The 13878-nt window shown below is 46.3% G+C and overlaps 1 protein-coding gene across 1 annotated transcript; it reads right to left on the bottom strand.

Annotated features, from left to right (window-relative positions):
* Positions 1 to 2515: 2515 nt before the first annotated feature.
* TBC1D20 (TBC1 domain family member 20) lies at positions 2516 to 13696 on the bottom strand. Its single transcript, XM_028485969.1, has 7 exons — positions 13513 to 13696; positions 10261 to 10341; positions 7440 to 7626; positions 7159 to 7260; positions 6074 to 6215; positions 5066 to 5253; positions 2516 to 4806 (listed from the first exon to the last, which is right to left on the bottom strand). The coding sequence occupies exons 1-7, from the start codon at positions 13610 to 13612 to the stop codon at positions 4551 to 4553; spliced, it is 1056 nt and encodes a 351-aa protein (XP_028341770.1). The 5' UTR covers positions 13613 to 13696; the 3' UTR covers positions 2516 to 4550.
* Between the last annotated feature and the right edge of the window lie 182 nt (positions 13697 to 13878).

A 13878-nucleotide genomic window follows, 5' to 3' on the forward strand; every position in this document is an offset into this window, starting at 1 on the left:
AACTGGGCCCCAGCACCAACTCTCCAGGGCGGACTTGAAACCAAACCCCACAGGCTCTGGACTCAGACCATCTACCTGAGGAAGCAGCTGGAGGTCCCAGATGTGCTTGTGTGACACAATCTTTCTCTCCAGGGATGGGGAAGGCAAGGGGAAGCACATTGCTCAGATAAAGAGCAGCTGCTAATGTGGGCAGGAAGTGGTGGATGGGCCCCACAGCCCGTGCCAGAGTAACATGTGTCTTCTAGTGTCTGGGGCTGCCATGAAAGCCAGTCACTTAAAAAGCAGGAAGCTGGAGGCAAGCCCACAGCCTTGCCAGCTCACAAAAGCTGCTTGGCAAATTCCAACCAAATGTAAGTCTGCAGAAAAGGCAACTAGCAAGCAAAGGGGCTTTGTGAGGACAGGAGAAAAGGCAGCAGGGAGTCACCAGCAGCAAAAGGAAGAAAGCAAGCCAGGCTGAGCCTCAGGCCCCATCATCTTTCAGTTGGATTTGGCAAAAGCCTCTGGCCTATTCTTCCTTTCAGTCACCACTTAATCCAGGGATGAGCTCCCAGGGCCCAAGTGCAAGGCTGGCTTAAGGCATTTTTTTTTTTTTTTAATAAATTTATTTTTGCCTGTGTTGGGTCTTCGTTTCTGTGCGTGGGCTTTCTCTAGTTGCGGCGAGCGGGGGCCACTCGTCATGGCGGTGCGCGGGCCTCTCACTGTCGCGGCCTCTCCCGTTGCGGAGCACAGGCTCCAGATGCGCAGGCTCAGTAGTTGTGGCTCACGGGCTTAGTTGCTCCGCGGCATGTGGGACCTTCCCAGACCAGCGCTCGAACCCGTGTCCCCTGCATCGGCAGGCAGATTCCCAACCACTGCGCCACCAGGGAAGCCCTTAAGGCATTTATTGATCCATTAATGTTCACTGAAATGGAATCAAAACACTTGCACAACTTCAGTTTGTAAAGCATTTTCACACATCAGTTCATTAAACCGTCCATGTGGGATGGGACTATCCCTATTTTACTGTCATTGACAGTGAGTTCTAGAGATGTAGTGACTTGAAGAAGCTCACGGAGCCAGGAAGGAACACACTTGCCATCATGTCACCAGGAACTCTCTCCAAACCCAGTTTTGGTCATGGCCCATCCTCATCCCCCAAATTGCCTACAGAAAGTCCGAACTCCCTTCCACAGAGCTCAAAGCTCTCCCTGGCCTGAGCCCCAAGTACCCTTCCACTGACATTGCCCACTCCATCTTCCTACAAAACACCCACACTTGTTATTCAGCTATTATTTTTACACTAATTTCCCCTCAGCCTGCGTGTTGTGCAGTATTTTCTGACACCGCTTCTCTGATTGCCAACACCAACTGAGTGTCCAACAATTCAATTCAGTTCTGACACTAACTACCTGGAATTAGCATCTGATGCCACAAGTTAAAGGGCTCAGTCCCACAAGACTGTCCCACTTCAGATCCAGCTGCAAATGGGGTGCCCAGACTATTCACACTTCTGCCTGGCCAACTGCAAGTTCAGTGGTTTCTACAAAACCCTCTCAGTTTCAATAATTTGCTAGAAGTACTCACAGAACTCAAGAAAACACTTTACTTACATGTACTGATTTATTATAAAGGACACAACTCAGGAACAGACAAATGAAAGAGATGAATAGGGCAAGGAACAGGGGGAAGAGGGTGCAGTGCTCCCAAGCCCCCTCGGGCCATGCCACCCTCCCAGCACTTTGACGTGTGCACCAACCCAGCAGCTCTCCCGATCTCTGAATCGAGAGTTTTTGCAGTGCTCAATGTCCAGCCTCCCCTCCCCTCCCAGGAGGTCAGTGGTGGGGCTCAAATTTCTCACTCTCTAATCACTTGGTCTTTCCGGTGACCTGTGCCATCCTGAGGCTATCCAGGGGTCGCACCTTAACGCACTTCATTAGCATAAACTCAGGTGGCATCAAAAGGAAATCATTATGAACAACAAAAGACACTCCTATCACTCAGAAAATTCTAAGGGTTTCAGGGGAAGTGGGGACAAAACCCGAATATTTATTTCACCACACATACCCTTCCTTCAGTTTTCCATTTATCAAAATTCTCTTTACATTCAATCAACTATGAAACTGCCACTGAAAACAAATTGCTCCTTCAATGCAGTTCTCTGGTGAGTTCTCAGAGGCAGGGCGGTGTCCTGGCCAGCCCTGTGTCCTCCACAAGTCAAATCAAAGGACAGCATGGGCAGCTGGCCTATGGTGGTGGGACACGGTCGGGGAGCTGAGTGATGACTGCTCAGCCTTCAGCCCCCTCACGTCTCCCCTCTGGGCCAAGGAAACAGTGAACCCAGGCAACGTGGGTTCTTGCCTCAGGAAAAACAGAAACAGGACTGCAGGTACTGTCCAAGCTCTCCGGGCAAGTCAAGGCCAACCAGGAGTCCACAGATACAGCACATCTCCAGGTCAGGGGTGGAAGGGAGGGAGCATCAAGGCCAGATGTCTAAAGCTAAAGCCACTCCAACAAGGAAAGGATGACAGAAGAGATTAGTAACCACATATGGCTGTTTATTTCATACAGGGCTCTGTACAAAATATTTACACATATTCCTTACAGAATAGTAAACCACTTGAAGGTAAAAAGATAATGCTTTCTTCTCATTGGCAGGGGATAATCCTGATGTCAGAAAAGCTATAAAACAAATGAACTTTCTCCTTCCTAGGCCACAACAAAAGTCAATGCCCCGTTTCCTGGGATCCAAAAATCCATGGCCTTGGGACCCTGATCACATGCACCTCCCTTCCTCTTCCCCATCAATTCCTTCAGTATTTACAGACAGGCCCAAGGGCCTGTGGCAGGAGGGGCCGATGCTGCCCATTTGGAAAGACGACAAGAGGACAAACTTGTTGCGGGAGAAGACTGGGAACTTCTGTCACATCATCCGGATCCTGGAAGAATTTCCTTTGTCTTGATAAATCTACCGCTTTCTAGACTAATCCATCCACATCATGCTAGCCCCAGGTGGGACTCCTGCTATGGAGAATGACCTGCCACTTTTTTTTTGGTCGTAAAGTGCTTAGTGTAACTCAGTGTAGACAGATGCCTCTCCTAACCACTCTGCACACCGTGGGCATATGGGGAGGATGTGGAGGTCTGGGTGTGGTGGGGTGGAGTGCTTCTGGCATGTTTACTTTAAGAAAACACCTGCCAAGAGAGAACAGCGCCAGCAACAGACCAGGAAAATAAAAGTACACGGCTGCTTCATACTATACACCCCAGTTCTTCAAAGCAGCAAAAGGCACTTTTTTTCAAGCCACAGTTAATCTAAAACAAACCTGGCTTCGCTTATAGGAAAAGCTGTACCAGAGGAAGTGAATATCCATCTTGTTCTCTAAGACCTGGAGAGTCCTTAGGAAGCCTCGAGCTGGCTGTCCCAGGCTCCCACCACATGCTTCAGGATGCAGTTTGTCCCTTTCTGGGTGCTGACAAGTTCCCAGTGACATTTCCTACCAGGAAGGAGAGACCAGCAGTTGAGGAGACAAGTCAAACCCAAAAAACAAAGCCAAGGTTGTGAGTGGATGCCTATTTGGGAGTAGAAGGGTGACTGGAGGAAAACAGGAGGGAAGGAAGGGAAGCTGGAGAAGAAGTGGGCACTATGGAAGTGTGGGGCTGTTTACAAATAGCAACTCAGACTAAAGTGAAATGTTAAATAATTGAGTAGAAAGGAAACTTCAGGGTTTTAAAAGCTCATCCTTCCAATGAGAACGATTTTTTTTTTTCCATGAAGGAACTATTACTGTAAAAGTGTGGGTACTTTACATGTTGGGTTTATGTAATTCTAAAAATAGTAGTAAAAGTGTCTTTTATATGCATCGTCATGTGGCTTGTGGAAGAGAATAACGAGAAAAAAAAAAAAAGGCAGGCAAAAACCAGCCTATGTCTGCGCCCTAAAACGTAACATTCCTTCCCGTTTGACTGGAAATGCCCAAGTGATTTCTAGGCTGAAAATAGGTAGGATTTACCTAGTAACCTAGTTCACATGTGTCTCTTAGATTTCTGACCAGCTAATGGAGCTGTTCTTAAAAGGGGGCCAATCTTGCTCCCAGGCTGGCCTTCTCTGCCCCTTCGCCTTCATTCCAAGGCCTGACTTCTTTAGCAGCAGCTCTGTCCTTCTGTCTGGCTGAAGCAGTCAGGATGGGAGGAGCTGCCAGGAGGGCATTCAGTGGTCCAGCTTACTACGAGCAGCCAAGATGCTCCCCAGCGACCAGGCCCAGCGAGTTCCAAAGGCAGCCGGGAGCTGCAGAAACCCACTTCCCTCAACACAAGAGGAGGCAGCAGAGAGCCCACTCAGAAGCCCACTGTGAGGCAGAAAGAGTTCTGTGCTCAGGACCCGAGTGCCCAGCGTCACGCAAGCTCTGCTACCGGCCTCTGAAGCAAAGGCATCCACGGATGAGGGGAAGGGTGCAGGAATAGAAAACCCTTGACAGAAACCCTTTTAATAAAGGAAATTCCACCCCCTCCCAATCTGTCCATGGAAGGGTGAGACCTTGATGTCATGTAAGAGGAAGTGTCTTCTCAGGCATTTAGGGAAACAGCTGCAGCTGAAACTTTGGGGCCCACTCCAGGGCACTTTTCACCACAGCCAGAGCGGCTGCTCCAAGTGCCACCGTCAGTCCCATCACTGCCAGCTTCACAAAGCGGTTGGTCCTTGGTTTGGTCAGGACATCTTTCGTTCGCTCCTCAGGCCGCAGAAGTCCCCGAAACCGCTGCCGCAGTACCATGTCAGGCCTCTGCTGGGCTGACGCCAGCTCAAAGTCTTTGAAGGTAGAGGCTGCCGTTCTGCAGAGGAGGAGACAGAAGGGAATGGGATGAGAGAAGAAAGGAAAAAACTAGATTAAATAGGCTGAGGGCAGAGACATCCATTGCTCAGAAAACTCTTCTTATAAAGACCCATGAAGTCTCAAGTGGGGATTCCACTAGCATAAGCACAGGTCTCTGGAAACACCACTCCCAGCCCCGTCCCCACCAGACACGGTCTTCCATCATTTCTGCTCACTAACGAACACCCCTGTTCAACTGGTGCCGTGGCCCCACTCACTTCTCAGCTTGCTGTTGGGCAGCTGCCTCCCGAGCAAGTTCGGACGGGGGAAACTGAACAAAGAGGTCTCCTGCTCTACTGATCAGTGTCTCATAGGGCAGGTCCTGAGGGATCTGGGACAACAGGTGGTGGACTGAGGCCATGTCGCAGTCACAATCCAGGACTTCCTGCTCTCGATACAACACGATCTGTGGGGAGCAAGGCCTTGCATCAGACACCAGAACATACAGGGCCTTGGCCACTTCATTTCATTCTCCTTAGAGGTGAATTTAAATTGGTACCAAACAGGGCTCACCCCAAAAGTTCAGCAAATTCTTGTATTCATCTAGGAAGTAATGATGTACATATCTGACCACTTTTCCCACTGGGCAAACCCTTCCTGCTGAGGCAAACTTCCACCCCATGATGTAAAAGGCTGACCAATTAAATGAAGGAGGTTCTTTTAGGAGGAAGAAGGATTACTGGAGATTCCTAGCTCCAGCACAGAAGAAATGGTTCAAAACAGCAGAAAGAATGGTCTTGCTCCCTTAAAGGACAAGGAAGAGCGCTGCGAGTGCCCACCTCCACTCCCACACCTGATGGTTCAGGCCCCTCTAATAACCGGCGCCCCTCAACCCCGACTAAAAGCCATCTCAACTTTCAATCATAATGCCACACTTCTTCTTTTCTTAAACCCGGAGTTGGGGTTGTACGAGCTCCAGGATTTGTCAACAGAAACCCTGATAACTCACAATGCACAGGAGCACTTTAAAGGTTCAGAAGAATCAAGCAGTAAACAAATCTAACAATTCTGTTTAACTAGCAGTTCCCAAACTTATTGTTACACAGAACATTTTTTTCTCCCATGACTCTCCCATTAACATTCCACAGAACAGTGTCCAGAGACGCCAGCCCGGGGAAGTGCTGTCTTTTGCATCTTTCCATAATCACCAGGTTTCCCTTTAGGGAACATGATCAAGCTGGATTTGAGGATGCACACCAAGCTGCTGGCTCATGGTCTGTACCTACCACAGCTGCAAAGTAAATGGGCATCAGCGGGTGGCAGGCCAGGAAGAAGTCGTATAACCGCACGACGTGCCTGAAGTCAGACAGGACGTGCCCAAACCAGGTGATGAGCCAGCTGAGCGCAAAGATGGTCCCCACCTCGGCACTAGGAGCAAGGAAGTCCAGATGTTAGGTTCCCTGCTGAGTCATTCCTTCCCCCTCCCTGGGCCTTCTTTGTCCTCAGTGCTGTGTGAAGAAAGCATTTGGGAAACATGCTTTCTGGAAAATTCAGCCGCCTACAAATTCAGCATCTTCTCCTCACAACACAGAAAGTCCTTACAATATACCCAACATCATGACACTAATACCACAATAGGGTCCTGGTGGCCTTATCTCCCTGGGTGCTCTCCTAATGGCCAAGAAACGTCAACTACAGCAACAAGAATTAGCTGTTTTCAGAGAACTACACCACCATTTTCCTTCTGAGAAAGTCCATACTTTGTGGGGGGGGGCACAGGCACATATTCTCAGGCTTGAAAACACAACTGTATTAATTTTACAGTTAACATGAGGTGACTGAAACACCTTAAGACACAGCCTTTTTTTTTCTTTTTTAAAGAGAGGCAGGCATTGGCCAAGGACACATTTCCAACTAAACAGAAGAGAAAAATCATATGAGAACTGCAAAGAAGTATTTCTTCTCCTTGGTATGTGGTGAATAAAACAACCCCCAGATGGCCTTGTCTTTCTCGCCTCTGGATCCTATAGAACTCTGTCCTTCTGTTGCAGCAATAACCTCAAAGTCTACCTTGGCGTACTTACCTTGTCCACCTCCCTCCACTAGATGTAAACTCCTCAAGGGCATGGGCTGTGACATCTCTTCTATCCCCCAAAAAGCACAGCACCCAAAAAGTGTTCCAAGACTGTGTACAGAACTGAATTATCCAGATTGCTGATAACTGGAAAGGACAACTCGGAAGAACTTAACACTAATCAACATAAGATGATGATGCAATTGAGCTACACTTGTGAAGAATAAACAAAGGCTAGGAGAAAGCTGAAGAGGGGTGTGTGTGTATGTACACACATAAATGTAGACACGTATATACCTCTGCATGAAGTCATGGAGTTCTGGATTCACCTGGTCAATGATGGGCATCAGATAGTTTAATATATGCTTGGTGTTGTCCATTGTTGGATCCATGAAATCCCTAGAAGGAGACAAGTCAATGAGCTTGGTCAGACCAAATACTGGGATCAGGGTTTGGGGGCAGTAGGGTGGAGTGGGGTTCAAACCACTGAAAACACTGACTAGGAAATGGGCTGAGGAGTTATCCCCAGGGGGACTTGAGGAGTAATACCATCCTCTTATGCTGCTTTGTGCTGGTACCTGAGGTGATGGGTAGACAATTTTTCTACCAGGGATGTTGCCAGCTTCTCGCCTACCACCAGCAAAAATGTGACCACGATGTCGTGGTAGCCCTGGTAGTAGTGCAGCTGAGGGTTGCGCTCCAAGATGAGGAGGATGATGTCGATCAGTTCTTCCTGGAGCCCTTCTCTCTGTTCTTCTGGCATGCCTGGGGAGGGGAGGGCAGGGGAGATGCACTTGAACATGGCAAGCAGCCTACTAACACAGAGGTTAGGAAGATGGTCAGCAGTGGATTAGCAGAGAAAGTGTTTAATAAAAGAAAATTAATTACAACAATTTGGCAACACATTCAAGATCCACACACTGTTGATACTGCCTGACATGTAGGAAAGAGCCACAGACTGGCTACCTTACAGTGGGGGAACCCAACCAACACCATCTTAAAACCCAAGTCACCACAGGTCATGCTGCCAGTAGTGTGACTAGTGGACAGCACGTGCCTCCTGACGTGCTGCAGGGAAAACTCAGCGCTACTTCGGTGGAATTCCTATCAAGAGTTCATCACCTAACTCTTCCTTTTTTTTTTTTTTTTTTTTCCGTACGCGGGCCTCTCACTGTTGTGGCCTCTCCCGTTGCGGAGCACAGGCTCAGCGGCGCACAGGCTCCGGACGCGCAGGCTCAGCGGCCATGGGTCACGGGCCCAGCCGCTCCGCGGCATGTGGGATCTTCCCGGACCGGGGCACGAACCCGTGTCCCCTGCATCGGCAGGCGGACTCTCAACCACTACGCCACCAGGGAAGCCCCATCACCTGACTCTTAAAAGGAGGAAACACCAGATAAACCCAAACTGAGGGAGATTTTTATAAAATATCTGGCCTGTCATAAAATACAAAGGAACTATTCCAGAATAAAGAAAGCTAAAGAGATATGAAGACTGAATGGAAAATGCATGAATTTGTATCTCCTTTTCCTATAAAGAACATTATTGGAATAAATGGTGAAATCTGAATAAAATCTGTACTAGACAGCAGTAAATACTGTCAATGTGTTACTGATTTTAAGTGTGATTATGTAATAAGAGCCATGTTTTAAAAAAATATACCCTGAAATATTTAGGGATAAAAGGGCACCATGTGTGTAATTTATTCTTAATAGTTCAGAAAAAAATTTGCGTTTGTGTACCACAAAGGAGAGAGAGAAAGCAATACTAAGGTAAATATAGTAAAAGGCTGACATATAAGAAAATCTGTGTAAAAGCCACCTGGGGAATTCCTTGTCCTATTTTTGCAACTTTTCTGTAGGTATGAAATTATATAAAAACAAAAAATGTAAGAGATGCGTGTTCCCCTCAGAAACAAACTAAATATCACAGGAAGTACTATCTCCTTGATCCAAAGATGCAACTGGAAACAGAAGAGACTGTCTCGGGAGGCCTTTCGGCATGCGCATCTAGTTCTGGCAGTGGTCAGTGTGGCTCCTCAGCTCATCTGGCTTTTAGTATAAAAACGCCAACCCTTGCCCTCATGACCTGTTTTAGAAGAACGGCACACAGCGCAGCTTTCCTACACCATTAGGTTTTCCAGTCAAAAACAGATCTTATGAGAGAAAACAGCTAATGCAAGAGCCCAGACTAAACGGAACAAAGGTTTTTAGGTGAGAGTGAAGCTCATCTCTTGCCTGTTTTTACCCACCCCTTCTCAAAAAGGCATACTCTAAAAGATAAAAAAGAACATGGAGTAAACCAACTACTATGGATAGGTAAAGTAATGAAAGTGATGAGAGAAAAAAAGTAAACCTTATTTGACTTTTCAGTATAAAAGAGGTCAGCTAAGCTCAGAAGAATGTGAATGTAAAAAAATATGAAACCACATGGAAAGTTCAGCCTACAAGAATAATATCATAGACTGATGTCACATAAATGGAAGAGGAATAAAAGGCTCAGAGGGAAAACAGGTTACCTAGGGAAAAATATGGAATGCATCTGTCCTATGTGGTCTCCTCAAGACCAGCAGGATAGGAAAAGGGGAATGGACCATAGACATATGTGTTTATCAAAACCAAGACGGCAGGCTACTGGCTACAAAGGAATCACAAGAGCCTTTCCAGGAACCAAGGGTGCAAGCAGGAAAGAGGCCCTTTAACAGACAAAATCCAATGCCAGAGCATGGGTTCAGAAGAGTGAGAAAATGGGTTTAGAGGCTCTTGTTCCCTCTAGCAATTCTCCTCTCTTCATGGACCTAAGGTGGAGTTGCCAAAGGAAGAGAAACAGATGAGGTTTGCCGGCCAGTTTCCTTCATTGTGAAAGTGGAGACGATGGTCATTCTTCTCATTATTCCTGGGAATGGGGAGACAATTTTAGGAACAGACTCTTTAAACATGTAGTGACTGGCCTTCCTTCCAGTCCAAGGGCCCCAATATATGTATATGCAAGATACCGCTATGTATAAATGAAGATATTAATAGTTCTTGTCATAGTGACCACTTCCAAACCAATCTGCTCTTTAAAGCCAGACTGATGGCTCTAGCAATCCCTATAAAGTCTCCTCTAAGGCTCGGAAGGGGAAGAATCCTCTTCTCTCATTCACCACCTCTAGGCCAAAAGACATTATTTTAGGCTCAGGCCTTCACAGTGGGGTTCTGAACTGACTGAGACAGTGAAAGAATGACGCGGCAGATGGGGAGCACAATGGGTCCCTGAGGAGGTAGGGTCCTGCGTGTGGTCACACTCTGTGCTGGGATGGAAGCTTCCTGGGACAAGCAAGCACCAACACAGGAAAGTAAGTGCAACTGGGACAGAAGCCACCCCCTCCCCGCACCCAGGGAGAATGAGAGCGCGTCTCACCAGGAGGGAACCTCCGTAAAGACCGCCTGACATCCAGGAGCACTTGTTGGTAGTCCTTGCTCATCTGTCGTAGGTCGTTCCCTATTGAAGGAAAAAGAACATGTTATTGCAAGAATGTCTGGGAAGCCACATCAGGAGCAAAACATCCTGGCATGACATAAAAGGCCTGAAAGACATACTTGGGCTTTTATTGAAGGGGGACATGACTAAAGATACAACATTTGGAGAGGAATCCCTGGTTTAGTTCCAAACACGCTGTTTCACGCAAGTCATGATGACCATAAGAGGAGGGAACACAGATTACCCAGGAGGCTACAGAGTGCAAAGAGCAGCAGAGGAGAAGTCAGGAGGCCGGGAGCTGCATGCAGGCTGCTACTGTGTGTCACTGGGAATTGATCTGAATTTCAGAGTCCACATCTGTAAAATGTGGATTACTCCCTTCCATATGTACCTCAGATTACTGTAAGGATCAAATAAGATCATGAATGTGGAAACCACAGACCACTGGAAAAACTCTAACATCTGTAAAGTCTAGGGGACACTGAGCTGTTCAGAAAGGAGTATTACGATAAACTAACATAAAAAAGAACCTAACCTCTCTTGACCCTACAATTCTAAAACTAAGACACTGCAAACAGGAGATAGTACTTGTGTTCAGTTGTTAAGCCCAACTGAAAGTAAGGAGGCAGTCTCTAGCTGTTAAATATATAAAAGTGGGGCTTCCCTGGTGGCGCAGTGGTTGCGCGTCCGCCTGCCGATGCAGGGGAACCGGGTTCGCGCCCCGGTCTGGGAGGATCCCACATGCCGCGGAGCGGCTGGGCCCGTGAGCCATGGCCGCTGAGCCTGCACGTCCGGAGCCTGTGCTCTGCAACGGGAGAGGCCACAACAGAGGGAGGCCCGCGTACCACAAAAAAAAAAAATAAAAAAATAAAAAAATAAAAAAAAATATATATATATATATATATATAAAAGTGTACATTTCCTTCATAACCGAAATCAAAACTTACTAGAGGAGCCTGTACAATACTTCGGCATACACAGACTTCGTCTTATAAAGATATGGGAAATTTGGAATCTGACGGAACACCATCTCAGGATTTAGAGTGTGAATATAGCAATGCCTTTTCCTTCCAACAAAAAGATCACTGCTCTGAGGCAGCCGGGTTCCAAAGATAATAACAAGGGGCAACTTAAAACATCTACTCCGGGACTTCCCTGGTGGTCCAGTGTTAAAGAATCCGCCTTCCAGTGCAGGAGATGTGGGTTTGATCCCTGGTAGGGGAACTAAGATTCCACATGCTGTGGGGCAACTAAGCCCACGCGCCACAGCTACTGAGCCCGCGCGCCTCAACTAGGGAGCCCAAGTGCCACAAACTACAGAGCCCTCGCCCTCTGGAGCCCACGTGCCACAACTAGAGTGAGAAAACCTGCAAGCCACAACTAGAGAGAAGGCTGCACGCTGAAACAGAGCCTGTGTGATGCAATGAAGAAAAAACCAGCGCTGCAACAAAAGATCCTGCGTGCCGCAACTAAGACCCGACTCAGCCATAAATAAATTAATTTAAAAAAAACATAAAATAGGTATACTAAAAAATAAAACAAACAAACAAAAATACCATCTACTCGGCTGTACCACAACACTGTGAACTTTTTATCAGCAGAGGCTGTTTTAATCATCTCTAGTACGTGGCACACATTAGGAGTGCAATTAGTACTTGCCAAATGAATGAAAGAATCCCCAGCACCAGGACTTTTGCCAAACATAGCAGGAAAGCAATAAATCTCTGTGGAGTGAATAAATGACAAAGTGGATTCACGGTTTTGCTGTACTTTCTTTTGTATTTTGCACTGTATTCTAAGGAACTTTTTTTTTTTTTTTTTACTACATGGGCCTTGCAAATAAGTCCAGTTGCCCCTCGGTATTCGAGGTGGATTGGTCCCAAGGATATCAAAATCCACAGATGCTCAAGTCCCATGTATTAAGTGGTGTAACATTTGCATATAACCCATGCACATGCTCCCATATACTTACTTACTTACTTTTTTATTTATTATTGAGGTATAGTTGTTTTACAACTCCCGTATATTTTAGATCACCTCTAGATTACTTATAAAACCTAATACAGGACTTCCCTGGTGGCACAGTGGTTAAGAATTCGCCTGCCAATGCAGGGGACATGGGTTTGATCCCTGGTCCAGGAAGATCCCACATGCCATGGAGCAACTAAGCCCGTGTGCCACAACTACTGAGCCTGCGCTCTAGAGCCCGCGAGCCACAACTACTGAGCCCATGCGCCACAACTACTGAAGCCCACGTGCCTAGAGCCCATTCTCCGCAACAAGAGAAGCCACTGAAATGAGAAGCACGCACACCACAGAAAAGAGTAGGCCCTGCTAGCAGCAACTAGAGAAAGCCCTTGCACAGCAACGAAGACCCAATGTGGCCAAAAATAAATAAATAAAATATAAATAAATTTTTTTAAAAAACCTAATACAATGTAAATGATATGTAAATAGTTGGAGAGCACAGCAAATTCAAGTTTTGTTTTTGGAAATTTCTGGAGGTTTTTTTTTTTTCCAGAATATATTTGATCCATGGTTGGTTGAATCCTTGGACTTGGAGGGGCCAACTGTAACAGTTTTTCATAGAATTACAGAATTTTAGAATTCAAAATGGTCTTAGTATTTCCTCATAAAAAGTTTTTTTGTTTTTATAAGGACCGTAGAGGTATTATCTCTTCCCATAGCCCTATGTTTCTCAAAATGCAGTCCATGTGCATCAGAATTAGGTGGGATTCTTGTTAAAATACATATTCCTACAACCCACTTCTAAGTGAATGTAAACTGGAATATACATTTTTGTTTGTTTGATTCTTGGCCATGCTGTGCGGCTTGTGGGATCTTAGTTCTCTGACCAGGGATTGAACCCGGGCCCTCAGCAGTGAAAGCATGGAGTCCTAACCACTGGACCACCAGGCAATTCCCAGAATATACATTTTTAATAAACTCCCCTAACTAGCCAGTAATAGCTACCTACCTACCTACCTAATAAAAACTCATTCCATTTTTTATTAAAATTCTACTTACCAGTTTGGTCTTATTTTCAGAGTAGGCTCAAGCATATCCTAAAATGCTTTAGGTGTTTACTCATCTACTCTTGGTTTGAAATGAGCATAAAAATCAAAGACCCTGGCATTCTTTTTCCCTGCCTCCTAGCCAAGCTCCCCTTCACAGCACCTCACCCCTAATTACCTGATATAGGAGGTGGATCATTGGTGTTGACATTGAGGAGCTTGGGCCACACTTTCCGCCTGATCTCATCAGTCAGGAGCCCTCCTTCACTGATAGCCATACGTCTAAGGGCAGCTACATCAGTGGGATCACTGTTCAGAGCCTGGTAGATCTCTGCCACTTTCTTTTTCCTTTTGGCATTAAAGTCTGCAAAACAGAAGGGAAAAGGGCATTAGGCACATATTCAGCATTTGTACATTTTCTCTTCAGGGCTCAATCTCCTTACTTGGTTTGAGGTAAAGTAGGTATATTTGAAGTCAATCTACCGCTATTTCACTAGCACATAGTGTGCAAAACACTAAGGAGATAAGTAACAAAAAAGGACTT

Source organism: Physeter macrocephalus, unplaced genomic scaffold, assembly GCF_002837175.3.
Source record: "Physeter macrocephalus isolate SW-GA unplaced genomic scaffold, ASM283717v5 random_628, whole genome shotgun sequence".
Classification (NCBI taxonomy): Eukaryota; Metazoa; Chordata; class Mammalia; order Artiodactyla; family Physeteridae; genus Physeter; species Physeter macrocephalus.

What these genes read in the sequence shown, in the direction of transcription:
- TBC1D20 (XM_028485969.1), bottom strand. Translation starts at nt 13,612, where the DNA reads ATGGCTATCAGTGAAGGAGGGCTCCTGACTGATGAGATCAGGCGGAAA. An exon ending in CCATTTACTTTGCAGCTGTG is followed by an intron (nt 5,254 to 6,073) that starts GTAGGTACAGAC and finishes TGCTCCCCACAG; the next exon opens with ATCGTGTTGTATCGAGAGCA. An exon ending in GCCCAACAGCAAGCTGAGAA is followed by an intron (nt 4,807 to 5,065) that starts GTGAGTGGGGCC and finishes CCTCCTCTGCAG; the next exon opens with AACGGCAGCCTCTACCTTCA.